This window comes from Panulirus ornatus, chromosome 12 (genome assembly GCF_036320965.1).
Source record: "Panulirus ornatus isolate Po-2019 chromosome 12, ASM3632096v1, whole genome shotgun sequence".
Lineage (NCBI taxonomy): Eukaryota > Metazoa > Arthropoda > Malacostraca > Decapoda > Palinuridae > Panulirus > Panulirus ornatus.
The window spans coordinates 23264976-23283876 of NC_092235.1; the positions used below are offsets into that span (position 1 = coordinate 23264976).

Sequence of the window (18901 nt, forward strand, 5' to 3'; positions counted from 1 at the left end):
AGATGATCATCTTAATTCGATCTCGTTTCAACCAGCGTTTAGAAACCTCCTCAAAACTTATTGAGCCTCTACTTAAATCTACTAAGGCTCCATAACGCTTTACTTTTCTCATATACGAGCCACAGATGAGGCTTGGAGGTAAGGTAGATGTGGCACCACCGCCGGTGGGGAGGAGGAGACAGAGCGGGAGGAGGAGTGTGTGTTCCCGCCAAAAATAACCACCGGCCTCCAACAGCCACGACTTCTATATTTACCCTCACCAACTCCTCCTTTGCCCTCCCCAACGAGCATATCCATGACGGCCTAACTTTAAGAACACCCTATATGAAGCCTTGATTAAATATAAGCCATGGCCAAAATGAACATTTGCATTCAATCCTGTAAAAAGGGGGAAGACGAGAGGAGAGGAAGAGGGTTTGGGTGGTGGGTCCATAATGGCTACGACTTTGGCTAGAGCGTTTGAAATGTTCTCATCATCTTCTCCTCCACCTCCTCCCTCAACATTCCCCGACATGGTCAATAAAATGTTATGTTACCCCTTCCTTCCCCCCAACCACAATCTAAAAAAACCACAACCTCCCATTAGTTATAAATGATACCATAAAACCTGTACATTAATTTAGCAAGGGCATGCAAGCATGAAATTGCATATTCGTGCTGTACGAGGGAGGGAGGGAGTTCTACACTCGTGTGACCCCATGTCACGATTTCCCATATATATATATATATATATATATATATATATATATATATATATATATATATATATATATATATATATATATATAAGCACAGTCAACAGTGCCAGAGTTTTGGACATAAATCGTACACAGGGATTGGACACAAGAAAAATGAAGGAAGATTGGACACAAATCGTACGTTCAAATATACTGTGAAGATGTATTAGACGAGGAGAAAGACTGAACACAAAGTTATACTAAGAGGAGAAATCTCGAATGTTCCATCTCCCCTGAGATACGAAATACACGCAAGCGCAAAAATACACAAAAGAAAATATTGTAAAAAACACGAAAAGACGTATGAAAGTCTGTAAATAACTTGTAAGGAAAGTATAGAAAAAAACATATATATGTGGCATTGTTCCATCTCAGTTTAATGAGCCGTTGTTTGGCTCCGGAGATGAAAAAAAACAATTTAAAAACTGTCTCTCGAAAAAACTCAAATTTAAAAACTCTCTCAAAATACGCGAATATCATTTCTTCAATATGAAATCTTGAACGAGGATTTCCGATGCAGGAGAGGGTGTTTTGTGAGATCAAATAATTCTCATAATAAACAGAGAAACAAAATTGGAAGTGAGAATACGGCGTAAAATATTTGAAAAACAAAAAAATAGACATGACAAGATTTATATTGTAATAAGATACAGTATCAAAATTCACCTGAAAAAAAATATATATATTTCCAATGGGTTTTTTTGTTCTATGAATGAAATTGCTTACAAAAATTCTCCAGAAAAACTACAAATACGCAAAAAAAAGACAAAATCTAATACTATGTTCTATATATTAAACAGAGACTAGTAATAAATTTCATGTTTATAAGCAACAGAAAACGGCGTCCAGTACAACTCCAATATAAAAAACGGCACGTCACAATCCTTTATACCGCTTTCATACTTGAAAGAGATTAAAATGATTTACGAAAGTATATCAAAGACAATTAACTTGCTGTGTTTTACGAGCAAGTACTTCAGTAACTATCCATTAAGTAGTTTGGCTCAAGAATGGCCAAAGGTAATTTGAGATGGTCTTATTGCTTCTCAATTGTTATTTAGAATATACACCAAACAGGCTGAGGGATTCACGCACAAATACATACCAAAATACATATAAAAAGCATTCATACACACGTACATACACAAATACATACACATACATACAGAGACACACACCTTTATATACATACACATAGACAGACACACACACACACACCTATATATACATATACACAGACAGATAGACACACTCCTATATATACATACACATACAGACCGACATACACACCACACACACACACACACACACACACACACACACACACCTATATATACATACACATACAGACAGACAGACAGAGGCAAGGCATTAAGCACTCAACCAACAGACGTACGATATGATCAATGCTTGCCAGGTACAGCAACACACACACACACACACACACACACTTACAGGTGTGGGCGTAAAAATACAGCGACCCTGACACGAATACTTGAGCATACAGAGTTGCCAAGGGTATCACGCCCACGCCCACGCCCACATAATGTCTCGACCACGCCCACACACACACACACACATCCCGGACATCATCAAACACTATCAAACCCCGTCACACTCACGTACGCTATCATACCCACACTAGCATACTATCATACCCCCACTAGCGTACTATCATACCCACACTAGCATACTACCATACCCCCACTAGCGTACTATCATACCCACACTAGCATACTACCATACCCCCACTAGCGTACTATCATACCCACACTAGCATACTACCATACCCCCACTAGCATACTGTCATACCCCACACTAGCATACTCCACACTAGCATACTATCATACTCACACTAGCATACTATCATACCCCACACACACATACTATCATACCCCACACTAGCATACTCCACAATAGCATACTATCATACTCACACTAGCATACTATTATACCCCACACTAGCATACTATCATACACTAGCATACTATTATACCCCACACTAGCATACTCCACACTAGCATACTCCACACTAGCATACTCCACACTAGCATACTATCATACACTAGCATACTATTATACCCCACACTAGCATACTATCATACCACACTACTATAATCATACCACTTTGCAGTCATGCACAGCGCCAAAAAGTTCTGCCAAAAATCATGCAAACCATCCCAAGGTGTTTCTGAGGACGCGAAGAAAATAAAATGCATCTAAACCTGTACCAAACCAGTCTTGACGACGACCTTAACAACCAGTCCTCTACTGTGGGGTCATCTCCCTGGCCAAACAACCATCCATGAAAGGCATTCCACCGCTGCCCCATCTTAACTTTAACTGCCTGCAGTGGCTCGAGAGAGAGAGAGAGAGAGAGAGAGAGAGAGAGAGAGAGAGAGAGAGAGAGAGAGAGAGAGAGAGAGTTTAAGTCCCACTGCCAGTTCTGTCGTTAGCTAGGCTGCCTTCTCTCCTACCCATCATTAACCCCGGGGGTGACCTGAATGTTACTTTAGAAACAGTTGTCAGCAGGAACCGTCATTGCGTTTTCTATACGTGTAAACAACAACCCCCCCCGCATCCAAATCTTCTCAAGGAAGCCACGAATCAAAAATTGGTCCCCACTGGATGAATTCTGCACACAATCGTGTCCAAATCCACGAAGGAGTTGGAAGAGATTGGGATCAAAACCACGTAAAATGACTGGTGACCGATCCAAAAAGTTCCCCTGATCTCGACCTGACCTTATCATTACTTTCATCCAATCAGCTCACATTATATAAAGTGTGTTGCCTACCCTTTACTTGGTCAGCGGCCCAAGCTGTGCGATATAAACTCACCTGAAAGTCTGGTTAAATATAGGTGATTCCACTGGCTACCTTCCAGCCTCTCGATTTAATGTTTCACGCAAGAACCTATTGCACAGAAGCGGAGGATAATGGAGGGCCTAACTTCATCATCATAGTTTCTGAAGAACCTATGACGATTTCAGGGCGAGAGAGAGATAACAACTTGGTCATTTGTCTATAGCAGTTTGGACCAACTTCGCCCCCTTACATCCCTAAGTTTATACTCCTACACTTTAGCCCACTTTTACATTTACGCCACCTCTCATCCCCCGAGGTAGAATAGTGAATAATGAATGATGTATATGTTATGCATCGGGTCATGTGAGTAAGGGAAAAGTCCCTGGGAATTTCTGAATCTATATAGAGTGTAGAGATCTTGCGAAAGCCGTCGAAAACTTGTATATATATACAGAGGAATCACTCTATGTACGAGTCTTAGTTGATATGGGTCTGTATACCTTGAGGGAAATGAAGGACTGCTTCAGTGATGTGGCCAATTCCTAGTCTGCAGTGAAGAAAAGGTCAAAAATGATGAACTAATGTTGTATCTAATGCTATCAACGTGTCCTTGGAGCGTCTGAGTTCAGTGTGTGTGTATTTCTGCAAGTCCACGGCAATACCTGCTTCACGGGTTCCTCTTCTGCTCATCCAATGTGTTTCGTGAACCACTCACATTACGATGGAGGATGTGGGTCTGTTGGATGACCATCACGTCTCTGTTTACACAGCCAGTCTGTTTAGCTAATGAGTTCTGTTTTATTTCCTGTTTGAGGTGTTTGCTGGTCTCAATCTATCACCAGCTTGCCGCGAAATACATCCTGATGTTATTCCAAAGTAGAGCCGTATTTAAATACTTATGAATGATGACGTTTTTAAAAAACGCTTAGCTGGTTGGGTCTATCCGTTCGAGCTTTTTCAACCAGCGGTCTGGGTCATTAAGACCGTCAATTCTAATTGCCCAATATCGCAAATCTATCCTTACACACACCACACACCCCTCTTTTCCGTCTCTAATCCAAACCCCCCATTCATCTCCCTATCCCACAGCCTCCAGCTCTCTATAACCCTCGCTCCATCTCCCCACCTATCCCTCAGCCTACTAGCCCTTATAGGGACGAGGATGGATCATCGATCACCGAACTGGAAGAAAAAAAAAGAGGGTAAAATAGTATTGTGGTGCCCAGCCAGCAGCCACCGCGCCTTGGCCAACCCCACGTCAACATAATGAAATAAAGAGGGAAGAAATTCCCCCACCCTCCCCAACTCCCTCTCCTACCCAAGAGTCGATTTACCCAATGAGCCGAGCTGGTGGGTCTACCTCACGTCTCCCCTGATCAATCGGGTTGTTCCCTGACGCCCTCGCGTAACGCAACCCCCTCCGATCTGGAACTGTCGTTGACCATATATCTGGACTTCTTTTAAATGGTTCTGTGCGAGTCCCGTGTGTGTGTGTGTGTGTGTGTGTGTGTGTGTGTGTGTGTGTGTGTGTGTGTTTACACAATGAAGCATTCTCATCACTTCTGTGTATTTGTCTCTAATATCCTTTTTTGAATATATTCCAAGAGATTCACCTTATTCAGTTTCTTCCTACCTGGGACGCTGCGAGGGTTAAGTACACAGTAAAAAGAGACACTAAATGTGTTTGTATTCGTGTAAGTATCATGTGCTCTCTCTCTCTCTCTCTCTCTCTCTCTCTCTCTCTCTCTCTCTCTCTCTCTCTCTCTCTCTCTCTCTCTCTCTCTCGTCTAGTCTGCACACTTCTGAGTTTCTTCTTTTCTTTTTTTCGCACCCTCTAATGAGAGCCTGTATGTTCTATTCCCTCGATCCCCGCTTGGGCAACGCATTTCACATTCTCTCTTCATCAGTCACCTCTTTGTTTTGGTTAGGTCAGAACGCCATACGACGCGACATGGAATATTCATTTCAGCTTCTCCGTTTCACGGGTTTACAGTCTGTTCCATGTCTCCCCTTCTCTCAACCCAGCTGAAGGATCATCATATTCAAATTGACAATATCTGTATTCATACAACAGAAAATGGGAAGCTAGAGCGAACGAATTGAATTACACTTTCTACCAGTAATCATGCAATTGACATTGTCGTCTATGTTCGGAGCTGCAATATGAAGTAATTAACCTGTTCTCCTCCTCTGAGCATAGTAAAGAAGGAAGCCACTGTACCAAACCTTTGATGTCTGATAATTTAGAACGTGATGTCTGATAATTAAGAACTAACACGTAATAATAAATAGTTCTTGATTACATTTCTCTCCAGGCTTTCCTGTGAAGGCTGTCGCCATGGTAGGTGTCTATATGAACAGTCAAAAACAGTCTGATGGAACAATAGTTTACTCTACCAGAAGGCATGGTGTACACCAGCACCATCCACGAGGCTATTTGATATAGACACCCCTCTATTTTCAATTTCTTCATAACAGAAAATGGGATCAAGAGTACATCAAAGAAAACAGGAAGTCTGGAAAAAAAAACCATCAACATATCTACAACTAACTTTTATCCATGTTTCCATGATACTTTGTCAAGAAATTATGGAGAAATATCATTAAGAATCATCTCGATAAAATATAAATTGAGAGACAAAATGATCTAAAAGCAATATCCAGTTTCTGTTCATGAATATCATCAATTAATCAAATGAATGAATCAATCAAAATCAATGCTTTTTTTTTTTTCACTTTGCCCTGTGAATGCTTTCAAAACACCTCAACCCGAACAGTGGTCTTTGAGCCACAGTGCCAAATTCTCTCTCTCTCTCTCTCTCCTCTCGATAAGGTCATTATCTTCGGATGACCTTCAACAGATAAGAAAATCCTACGTACGCAAATCCTATCGAGGCGTAGGATTTCTAAGAGTCAGGACCGGACCGAAAGTTTACTACTTAGCGAAACATCCTAAACACGATCTCTTATAAAGTGATTTGATCACAGTGGATTTGGAATCGTATGTGTCGGTCTCGAATCTACCCAACCACGCAATGAACCAGCATCAAAATCTAATCAAGACCACGACTGTAGTACTTAAGGTATCAAGATGTTATGTGAAGACTAAATTTTAAATTCAAAACTTTTATGAGCCAACTTGAAACCTCAATAAGAAAAATCAGAGAACATTTCCAAATCAAAATACAACTCAAAAGAAAAAAAATTTTACCTCAAAAAAAAAAAACATTCTATTTCTTCAGTTCCCGTTATTCACTGTCCTATACACTGTATAAAAACAATTTCCTCTACACTGTTCTGCAGTTCAATGAGGGTCATGAGTCTTCCATCGTGAAGACCCAGGACTGACATAAAACATCTTATCTGTACACCCACGAGAGTGAGGTGATTGTATATATACAAGACGCGATGAAGATGGATCTAAAATGGTCATATGATGACCATATAACCTTCCATCATGGCTCTCTCAGAAGAGCAAGGACAGCAGCCACCGCCAAATATTCTTGGAAGAGTATTGGTCGAGGGTTATATCATACCTATTACCATAGCCCTCCTTATTCACCTACTATTCTTCACAAATATTCAGTGGTATTCATTGACCTATTCATCTCCTGGTCAAGGTCTATCCACCTAACCAATCCACATCCCCAAATTGATGCTCATCTTCATCTCCTGGTCAACGTGTAGCCAACTACCCATCCACATCCACAAACTGATGCTCATCTACCCATCCACCCACAACTTGTCCACAGCCAACCACGGGCCTATCCACCTGCATCAACTCCCACGTCCAGTAAACTGATGACTTTCACCCTCTCAATTCCCCTTAAGCCTCTCCACTTCTATCCCTGATACCGATCGTTTATGCCATCACCTATCCACACTATTCACATACCTGCAACAATGGATTATCAATGTGCATTTGTGCTAAGCTATCCCCCCCCCACACACACACCTTCAACTCCATCCATTCCCTCCCACCCTTCAACCACTCCACCACCCCTAAGTCCTCCTCTGCCCCCCCCTGAAGAGGTAAACTGAAGAGGTACTCGCCACTCACCTCGAAGTACTCCTTGATGGGAACGTTGTTCTCAAGGAATTCTTGCGCCAGGGGTTCGTTGCTGCAGTACTCGGCGTGTTTGTCGAAGTCTCGTTCCTGCAAAGATGAAGAGGGAAGGTTTGAGGCGATCATGACAATACTATCCAACCAGAACTATACAGCCAACATGACAATACAGCCGACATGACGGACCTCTGGATGTGTGTACAATGTGGTATGTACAATGTGGGAGAGTATTTAGGGGATAGAAGGAAAACTGGAGACCTATTGACATATGTGATTATGTATTATACAGGGAGGGAGTCTTACACTCGTGTGGCCCCAGTTATTGAACATTCTCGTATCATACAACGTCGTAAATAGTATGTCTTCTGTATGCCGTTTACGTAAAATAATGTCTTCCTTCATTTCATTCCATTCATCCACCACTCAAACTAGAAAAGCATTTCCTCTTATCTTTCTAACAAGTTTCTAATCTAATTTCGTGTTATGTTCCATTAGTTGCTCTATCGCTACACCTAAGAACTGTTCTCTGTCCACGGATCAATGATGTAAAAAAACCAAGAAAGTTGTGATCAGGTCACCCCTCACTCTTTTCTATTCCAATATGGGCAAACTACAACCCCTCTTGCCTCTTCCTTGTAATTCAACCATCTTAGTTCTGATATCATCTTTGTTTCCCCTCCTCTGAACCCTCTCTATCAACTCTTTGTGCTTCTTTAGGCGGGGGTTGACCAAACTTCTGAATCATAATCTAAGTTTTTGGGGACTCGTGCAGGAGGATATAAACAGCTAGCCTAAACTTCTCCTTATCCACAACACTTGGAAGATAATAATGAGATATCAGCCACAAAACACTTGGACTCCTTTACTACCCTACTCATGTGGTAGCAACAGGTTTAGGATGATGTTGGCTCCCAAGTCCTTCTCACGCACAGAATTCTGATGTTTATTTCCTGCTGGAGAATGAACAGACCGAGGCCTTCTTCCACTTCGTCCCATTATCATCAGTTCACATTTGCTCGGGTTGAATTTCAATCGCCATTTGTCTGACCAACTCTCCTTCTTTCCGTCAACGTGTGAGCTATAATTTTCAAAAGCCATAAAATGGGAGAAAGATATTCAAATGTGTGACCATCCCTTTCACTCTTGCTGACAAAACTGATGACATCTCTGAGTACAATACAAATTGGTTTATTTCTCAATACAAGGGAAACACTACTTTCCTCCAAACACAGACACAGACACCCACACACACACACTCATACCATCTGATAACACCAGCTTCGTTGATCATACATCCTAACAAAGTAATGACGGGATTGTCCTAATCCCTTTCCATCTCCAGGGTCTTTACCCTTGTGTAATCCCCAAAGCAATGGATCTACTGAGCTGTTTGTTTCCCCCCCCCATATCCTCCACCCTCCCTCCCAATTCCATGTCTTGCCCCCACAAGGATACTAGAAAATTAAACAAGATATGGCGGATCATGTCGCAATTTCAACCATCTCAAAGTTAAAGGCAAGAGGTTGTACGGTCTGAGAGCAAAGTCCATAATGCGGTCTTCAATAGCAGGACTTGGGAGACTCCGTGTGTCTGTGTGTGTGTGTGTGTGTGTGTGTGTGTGTGTGTGTGTGTGTGTGTGTGTCTGTGTGTGTGTGTGTGTGTGTGTGTGCTGTGTGTGTGTGTGTGTGTGTGTGTGTGTGTGTGTGTGTGTGTGTGTTGTGTGTGTGTGTGTATGTGTGTGTGTGTATGTGTGTGTGTGTGTGTGTGTGTGTGTGTGTGTGTGTGTGTGTGTGTGTGTGTGTGTGTGTGTGAGGAGGAGAGGGACAGGGATGGTTGTGAGATAGTGAAGCACGGACGGAAGGGTAGATGGGAAGGGGATGAGATGAATGTGAGGAGGGAGGGAAATGGAAATGGAAAGGGTGAGGTTTGGATGTACAGTGTAGGGATGGGATGAAGGAGTGAATGTGACAGAGAAGGTGATGTGAGTTAAGGTGGGGTAGAAGTGCGAAGAGGGGGTACGGGAATGATGGTAAAAGGAAGCGAATGTGAGAGGGAAGATGATGAAGGTGAGAAGACAGACAGAGACGGTGAAGGAAAGAAGGAAGAATATGACAAGGATGAAGGATGAAGGCGAGACACGAAAAGTAGAAGGGAAAGGTAAAGGAATGGGGGGGGAAGCTAATCAGCGAAACCGAGATAGAATGGGTTTAAGGTGAAAATGAAGGGGTAGTGTAAAGTCGAATGGGATGGTAGTTCACGTGAGGGGGGGGGGATAATGAGGTGGAAGCTGATGGGAAACCAGGGGAGGGGAAATAATGATGATGAGGCTCATGGGAAAAAACAAAACAAAAAAATTGAGATGCGAGTGGATTTTGTGAGGCCAGATATGAAAGAGAACTGTGTTATGCCAGATAAAGTGGAGCTGGGCAAAGCAAGAGTAAGAGAGAGAGAGAGAGAGAGAGAGAGAGAGAGAGAGAGAGAGAGAGAGAGAGAGAGAGGATGGGAAGCTAGGAGAGAGTCTGGTGATGAGAGTGTGAGAGGAGAATAAACATCCTTACATGAGGTTAGGGACAGAAGGACATAATGCAAGTCGCAAATGACACTGAAGGAACATGTGTGTGTGTGTGTGTGTGTGTGTGTGTAATGATATATTCACTACATACAACAAAGACATTACCCTCCACTTAATGATATTTGTGGTGTTCGATGAACTATTATTATACGGGTCTGTCTTAATATAGAGCCCCCATCATGTGGCAACTGCATAGGACGAATCAAGAGAGGTAAGATAGAGTGAAGTCAAAGATGTTTTGAAGTTTACATAATGATAGCCAGTGCTCTCTGATCACTCATTATGGTGGTATATGACATGGTAATTATAACTTTGATGATGATGATCATAACCTGGACCCATTATGACGTCAGGGCTTCAACTAGCAGTTCAGAGAGAGTCTATCTGACAAGGCAAACCGTAAACTAATGAGAAAACAACAGTTGTAATTGAGCAGCTAGACTGAATCCCACGTAAATACACCCTGATGTCAAAACGCCTCCCTCTCCACCAATCATACACGGCCAATTGGTCTCTCGACCAATCAGATGGTGCACCACCAATCATACACGGCCAATTGGTCTCTCGACCAATCAGATGGTGGGGCCTTACATATGGGCAATCTGGGTCCAAGTGATTAGAAAAGATCTGGTGTTAACTCTAATCCTAATCACTTACCAATCTTAGAAATGTTCGGCCAATCATGGTGGGTACCTCGGCGTGGTATTTGACACCTTCGATAAGAACGCTGAAAGGAAAAAAAGGAATTGTAAATTCCAGGAAGAAAATACCGACCGTAAATTCCAGGAAGAAAATACAGATTAAATTCCAGGAAGAAAATACCGACTGTAAATTCCAGGAAGAAAATACAGACTGTAAATTCCAGGAAGAAAATACAGACTGTAAATTCCAGGAAGAAAATACCGACTGTAAATTCCAGGAAGAAAATACCGACTGTAAATTCCAGGAAGAAAATACAGACTGTAAATTCCAGGAAGAAAATACCGACTGGAAATTCCAGGAAGAAAATACCGACTGTAAATTCCAGGAAGAAAATACCGACTGTAAATTCCAGGAAGAAAATACAGACTGTAAATTCCAGGGAAAATAGTAAAACAGTCATGAGAATGTATATTAGGACACATGGGAAAAAAAAAAAATTTACCATGGGGGGAAAATGGACATCAAAGTCGATGAATATATAAATCCCATTAACCTGATACCAAAATACCGTAAGAATATTATTGTGATTTTAATGACCCTCATATCAATACAGAAATATATTCTTTTAATGACCCTCATATCAATACAGAAATATATTCTTTTAATGACCCTCATATCAATACAGAAATATATTCTTTTAATGACCATCATATCAATACAGAAATATATTCTTTTAATGACCCTCATATCAATACAGAAATATATTCTTTTAATGACCATCATATCAATACAGAAATATATTCTTTTAATGACCCTCATATCAATACAGAAATATATTCTTTTAATGACCATCATATCAATACAGAAATATATTCTTTTAATGACCATCATATCAATACAGAAACACTCTCTAATGACCCTCATATCAATACAGAAACATTCCTTAATGACCCTCATATCAATACAGAAATATATTCTTTTAATGACCATCATATCAATACAGCAACATTCTCTAATGACCCTCATATCAATACAGAAACATTGTTATATATCTATCTATAATTACATTACACATAGACAAGATTATAAGTAAAGCACAAAGTGAGAAATAGTTTTTTTCTTTTTTGTTTACAGACATCATCATAAATTCCCATACAACCAATTGATCAGCTTGTATACCAACGTGTTCCCATTAACTAAATGTATTCTGAACACTAGAAATTTGGCAAAATCATATATACACACACACACACACACATATATGTATATATATAAACACTGATAATGCCTCTCTCATTTTCGATGCCTCTATAACAATTCTTTGATGTCATCCCACACACCATATTCTATTGCCAGCTTATTTACTCATAATAACAGCCATTCTTAATTCCATTTCACTCACCTGAATCATAATAAAATGGATGTGGTCCAAACATGGCACAAAGCCTTGTGGTAAACCACTTGTCACATTATGAACTCGGTGATGCTATCTCATTTAACACTACCCAAGTTTTCTAATGACTGAATTCAATGAAGATGAATATTCTCGAAATTATCTTTTGTTCTCACTTGAACACGGTTCACATATCTCTCGACAAATACACAGAATATATAATGATAAAGGACTCTGTCTGCCGTCTTCTTTACAATAAACAGGATTTAACCCACACCTCTTTTGTTTATTTAGCACTGTCAACAAACATCGGTGAGAATAAGCTTATTCAATTAATGTCTTCATCCTATAAGGCATTGGTGATCAACAGGTCTCTAAATATTCGCTTCACTCAAAAGAAAAATCGACTCTTTCACTGTATTTGCAATGCGACATCACCGCTTACCTAGTCTAAAAAAAATCTCTACCAACTTCCATGTCTTTTTCGACATAACCAAGACAGTTAATCTCACCATTTTTTGATGGAAGATGGTAAAGTCATACAGACACTGCCTACATCTACACTCATCCTCTCTGAATCCATACCCTCTTGTCAAATAACTTCTCATGACAATCGGTACGTAAAAAAGCTGAGGTCCTTTTGACCTTATGGTTCTCCATGCAAAACGTAATTGATCACAGTGGAGGTCCTGCCAGTCAGGCACTCACTTACTTTCGGTGGAAGTCGGCAATGTACTTGAAGTTGTTGAAGATCAGGTCCTTTTGATCTCGGACGCTACGTAGGGTCGAGGGCTTTTCCATGATGCTGTAGTATTTGTCCATCACAAACTGCAAGTCTCGTACGAATTCCTCCTCCGTTTCTATCAGCTCTCGGATGGTCGCCCTGGGAATCAATGGAATGGATCAACAAGAGATGAAGGACTTCAGCGGCTTGGGGAACTGGGTTATATCATAGTTGGGTTAAGTAAACGGTGCAAAGACCTGCAATTATAGAACTTTTGAAATCTATGTTTGCTCTCAGCAGTAACCCTGTCCTCTCAGTCAATCTTATCCCGTTCATCCACTATTCTTAGACCACAGATGTAGTTCTTTCTTTTAAAAACATGTCCGTCCCTATTTGCATCTACAATGGGGATCCAATGCGTCTCACTTGTGTATTGTCATTCCTGTATCATGCACTGTTGCATTAGATCCTCTGCCAGCAAGATTCGAACCTTTGCAACAAAAGTGTCGAAGCACTCACTCACTTCCTCTTAAAAAACGTTCCCTCTTTTCTCCACTTCTCTCACTACCAGATTCAAGGTCACCATCTGCTGTCATCCATACCCATGTCCACCATGAACTCATTCCCTCACACTCTCTAACACAGACCCACACACTCCATGCTTCCCTCCATAGCAACCACAGCAGCTATATCACCTCCTCTTGCATTCAGTTCCCCTTTGCACCCAGATCAAATTCCTTACATCAAAACTCCAGAACCTTTCACTCACCTCCCAGAATGCACTCCTCTCTTTTTTCAAATCCACTCAAAACCCAAGTGTATATGACTAACAGTCACTCATGCAGTCTACCATCACTCTAACCCACGTCAATCTTAAACTCACTTAAAATATTCGGCTCAGTCCTGTAATTTCCTCCTGAATGTTCAGGCCCCGGTACCCCAATGCCTATATCACTTTCTCCTTTCACCTCCTCAGTTTCCCTCCTTCCTCTTACTCTCTCCACTTACGGGACACATACATACTCCTAGTCAGTCACTCTTCGCTCATCTCCTCCGTATATCACCACCATTTCAGCAAAAGCTGGTCAACATCTCTCTCACTCATACACAGCTTCCTACACCTCTCTCTCTCTCTCTCTCTCTCTCTCTCTCTCTCTCTCTCTCTCTCTCTCTCTCTCTCTAGCAAAGTCATTCCCTATGTGACCAACCCACATCACACCATATAACGTCCTTATTTATTTCATTTTCTTTCTTTTGCATCCAGTGGGGTTCAAAAGACTCTCACACCCACACACAACACTGTCTGGAGCACTAATTATTCAAACATATCTAACCTTTACCTTAGCAATGACCACACCTGACACATACTCATCAGTGTATCCGGAACCTCAAAACCCCATCTCCCACCGTATGATTATTCAACTCTCACTGTTCCATCCCGTATGAAAACCCCCCAAACGTCCAGGTATGTCAAGCACTGGACTTCCTCCAGGTAATCCTACGTCACACTACTTGCTCTGACACCATCATGTCCCCTGATCTATCTGTTACACCTCGTTACTTTACTTCTGCTCACATTTAACCCTTTCACATGAGCTCGAAGACTCTGTCACCATCTTATGTACTTTCCCCTCTCGCGTCAGCCAATACAGCCGCGTTATACAAGATACGTTTGCATATACAGATTAGTAATACAACTGCTCACTTTAACAGCACAGGCGAAATGACATATTTACATACGTTTTCGCATATACAGACATATCTAAACACAGCCCTAATGCCCAACCTCGCCACTGTATCTGCCTCTCTACCTGTAACTCAATTTTCTCCCATCATTCTTGCTTTCCTAGCCTCTTTATCATCCGTTTTTCATCTTCATTTTTTGCCCGAGTCCATATTTCTTATATATCACTCCTTTGCCATCATAATCTTTCTCCACTCCTCTACTTCATTAAGTCAACCTTCTTCCACCCTCCCTCCTTCTTCCTCTTATGTTCCATCCTATTACACTCCTTCCTCCTATTCTCCCTCGTATTATACTCCTTCCTCCTATTCTCCCTCGTATTACACTCCTTCCTCCTATTCTCCATCGCATTACACTCCTTCCTCCTATTCTCCATCGTATATTACTCACGTCTTCTTTCCTCCTATTCCCCATCGTATTCCACTCTTTCCTCCTATTCCACATCGTATGTTACTCACGTCCTCTTTCCTCTCGCCTCGTCTTCGGGCGAGGGGCCAAGGATCCTCGAGTTGAGTTTGCGGATCTTGAATTCTCTGATTTCCTTCATCAGGTTCTTCTTCACCTCCAGCGTCTCTTCCATGGAGATCTGCTGCACGGACCGCTTGATGGAGGCCTTCAGCGTTGTGGTGGTCGTGGTTTCTTCAGCCTCGAGGTCCAGGAGGCGGGAAGGCACCAGACCCTCTTTGCCAGAGTCGGGGTCACGGACCAACCATCTGTCGAAGGCCCAGTTCAGGTTTGGTGAGAACGTCAACACGAGGACTTAATATAAAAATTAGTCGGATGGGAATTTACATATCGTGGACAACGTCGTTTACGATGCCAAGATTTTAATGACAGGTATTAGAACGATTCAAATACCTTACCTTTCATAGGGAAGATGTTGCATACAAGTACGCATGCGTACAATGCAAATGACTGAATAGGCTCAAGCATGGGAGATAATCCGTGCTAGTTAACCTACACATTAACCACTAGTTTCTGATTTGACCCAATGGAAGCAAAAGCCAGGAAATCACACTTCCCTTTGTAAACAAATGTCAGAAGAGTGTCCTTAATTGGTGTGTAATGATTAAGTAACGAAATAAGATGCATCATACGAACCTATTCACTTTCTAATATTCTTTCAAAGAAATATTTGCTAATAGGATAAAGAACAAAATATATCTTGGATCTAAGTAACCCAAACTTACATACGAGGTTTCACTACACTGACGACCTTGGAAATGGACCACTTACCCCAATTACTTTCCCAGGAAAATCTATTTTACTAAACACTCTCTCTTATGCAATTTGCCCAGCAGATCGTTACTATAGACGGCAATAAGCCAACATCTCTGGCCACTACAGGCAGCTTTCTGATGCCATTCAATGGATCAAAAAAAATACCTGGAGGAGAGGTATCACTTGTGGATAACATTATCTGATCCCCTTATCCCGTGCGATCTCTGATGGTTCTCCTTTACCAAACTATCTCAGACATCACTTGACCTCGAACGATCTACAGCTGCTGCTGCTAACTACGAAGCTCAGAGCTTGGCCTCCACCTACCCCCCCACAGCTCAAAGCTCAGCCCTTGAGAGGGTGGGGTTTTTTTTTCCCCCATAAAAGAAGGAACAGAAAAGGGGGCCAGGTGAGGATTTCCCTCAAAGGCCCAGTTCTCTGTTCTTAACGCTACCTCGCTAATGCGTGAAATGGCGAATAGTTTGAAAGAAAGAAAAAGATATATATATATATATATATATATATATATATATATATATATATATATATATATATATATATATATATATATATATATATATGAGCTTTGAGCTCGGGGACATTTTTTTTCTCTCTTTTTTTCAGAGAGCTTCTGAGCTTTGAGCTGTGTGCTGTAACCTGTCTCCTGTGTTACAGCTACACTACAGACAGTGGTACAGATTACAGCTGTGTGTATGGACCAGTAGGGTCCTCTTCTCGAGAGGCACGCACTCACCTCTCCTCAGCGATGTCTTGTCCTCGGGATCTGGGGTCTGGGTGGTTTCTTTTGGGTCGGATAGCCATCTTGTGGCGAGCCGCGGCGTTGTCCAGAATCTGTGCGTTGCTTTCATCTCCCTCCAGTCGTGGGCGCCTGTGGGTTCAAGGGGCATACATTACCATGGGTATTGGGGCGCAACACGGGGTGGTGTATAGACACACACACACACACACACACACACACACACACACACACACGTCATTACAATCTACGTACTTCTGTGAAGGCATTTTTGCACTGTGTCACCCCCATCTCTTAAACTTTGTATACGAACCGGGTCTTAAACCATCTTCAACCAAGAACCAATCCTCTATAATGAGTATATCTCAACCTACAACCAATCCTATATAATATCTATATCATATCTCTATAATATCTTTACAATATACTCCATCATATCCTCAGACATGATATCAAAAAAACTCAACCCCCCCCCTCTCTCCTCACACTTCAACAACCTACACTCACAGATCCCCTGCTCCACCCCCCCATCCCATACACCACAGCAACAACACTCATCAAAACAACTCATGCACCTCATAATGACTCGACCGTCTCCCTCCACAACCGAATCCTCATCTCCTCCCTACCCACCACAAACTACAACCTTTACGAGCAACACTCACTCTCTCTCGTCTGCTTTGACCTGCGCTCCCATCCGCTGGACGTGGCTGGCTTCCTGAGCGCTGCAGGAGCCACACAAATGGAGTCCGTAGGCAAAGAAGATAATAAGTGTCTGTGTGTGTGTGTGTGTGTGTGTGTGTGTGTGTGTGTGTGTGTGTGTGTGTGTGAGAGAGAGAGAGAGAGAGAGAGAGAGAGAGAGAGAGAGAGAGAGAGAGAGAGAGAGTGTGTGTGTGTGTGTGTGTATTCAGACATCAAAGCAAAACAAATTATAAAACTATTTCACGATCATAAGTTCCTGTACAGCTAAGCTTTCACCCACAGCTGCCGATACAGACTTTTATCTTTTCCAAAAACACACAAATGCAAACATCCTCGCGATTTATGTGTTTAGACCCTAATGGAGAACGCATGCAAATCTACACGAACGTGTTCATATATTCTATATCAAAGAGACACGTATATGTTCATAATGGGTGTGTGTGGGCATTCATATTTTTTTTTACCTTATTAACACAGACCTTTCTATACCTTACGATGGTTTGGGAGGTCTTCTACTACCCCCCCACACAGCTGGGGTCTGGTGGGACCTTACCTTACCTTACGTATACCTTACGATGGTTTGGGAGGTCTTCTACACCCCTCACAGCTGGGGTCTGCGACCTTACCTTACCTTACGTATACCTTACGATGGTTTGGGAGGTCTTCTACACCCCACACAGCTGGGTCTGCGACCTTACCTTATCTTACGTATACCTTACGATGGTTTGGGAGGTCTTCTACTACACCCCACACAGCTGGGTCTGCGACCTTACCTTACCTTACGTATACCTTACGATGGTTTGGGAGGTCTTCTACTACACCCCACACAGCTGGGTCTGCGACCTTACCTTACCTTACGTATACCTTACGATGGTTTGGGAGGTCTTCTACTCCCACAGCTGGGTCTGGTGGGACCTTATCTATTGCACTAACGGAGCGTCTCAACCACACGACTGTCCCACGTGAGAGAGAGACACACGCTCAAATATGCAAATTACCATCAAACGTAATACCTTATTACACGACTTTTAACCTTAACTACCGTCCCACACGTTAACGACCGACCTCGAACTCAAACAGGCAGTTGGCTCGTGTAGAGCGTGATAGCAGTTCGCGATGTGGAGGGTGGGGGCAGCTGTACTGTGGTGGAAGGTTAGTACCACACTGTGGTAAACGAGAGCGGGCTACCCCCCACACCACACACCACACACACAGACACACACACACACACACCTCCCCCTTAGCAACCACGTGGGAGAGGGGGTAACTTATACGCGAAGGGGGGGTGTGTACAACGTGGGAGACTTGTGTGGGGGGTGTGTTGACGTGGGAGGGGGTGGAAGATGGGTGATAATGGGTCTGGGGAGATAGGGTGGGTATATATGAAACTGAGGGGGAGATAAATGGGGATGATGGATGAGTGTGGAGGGGAGAGTGTAATGGGTGAGGTAGATAAAGGGGGGCAGGTATGTGGAGATAGATGAATGGGGGGGGGACCTCATAAGGGGGGGAGCACACAGCCAGGTTTAGAAGGGG

General features: G+C 42.4%; 1 protein-coding gene across 3 annotated transcripts in view; it reads right to left on the reverse strand.

Moving 5' to 3' along the window:
- Nucleotides 1-18901, reverse strand: part of LOC139751858 (protein Obscurin-like) — a 318529-nt gene that overhangs the window by 162714 nt on the left and 136914 nt on the right. For all 3 annotated transcript variants that reach the window (XM_071667498.1, XM_071667497.1, XM_071667499.1), the window contains exons 5-9: nucleotides 16661-16795; nucleotides 15144-15398; nucleotides 12930-13100; nucleotides 10840-10909; nucleotides 7605-7700 (exon numbers count right to left, since the gene is read on the reverse strand). In XM_071667498.1, the coding sequence (XP_071523599.1) occupies nucleotides 7605-7700; nucleotides 10840-10909; nucleotides 12930-13100; nucleotides 15144-15398; nucleotides 16661-16795 (727 nt within the window). The remainder of the gene's footprint in view (nucleotides 1-7604; nucleotides 7701-10839; nucleotides 10910-12929; nucleotides 13101-15143; nucleotides 15399-16660; nucleotides 16796-18901) is intronic.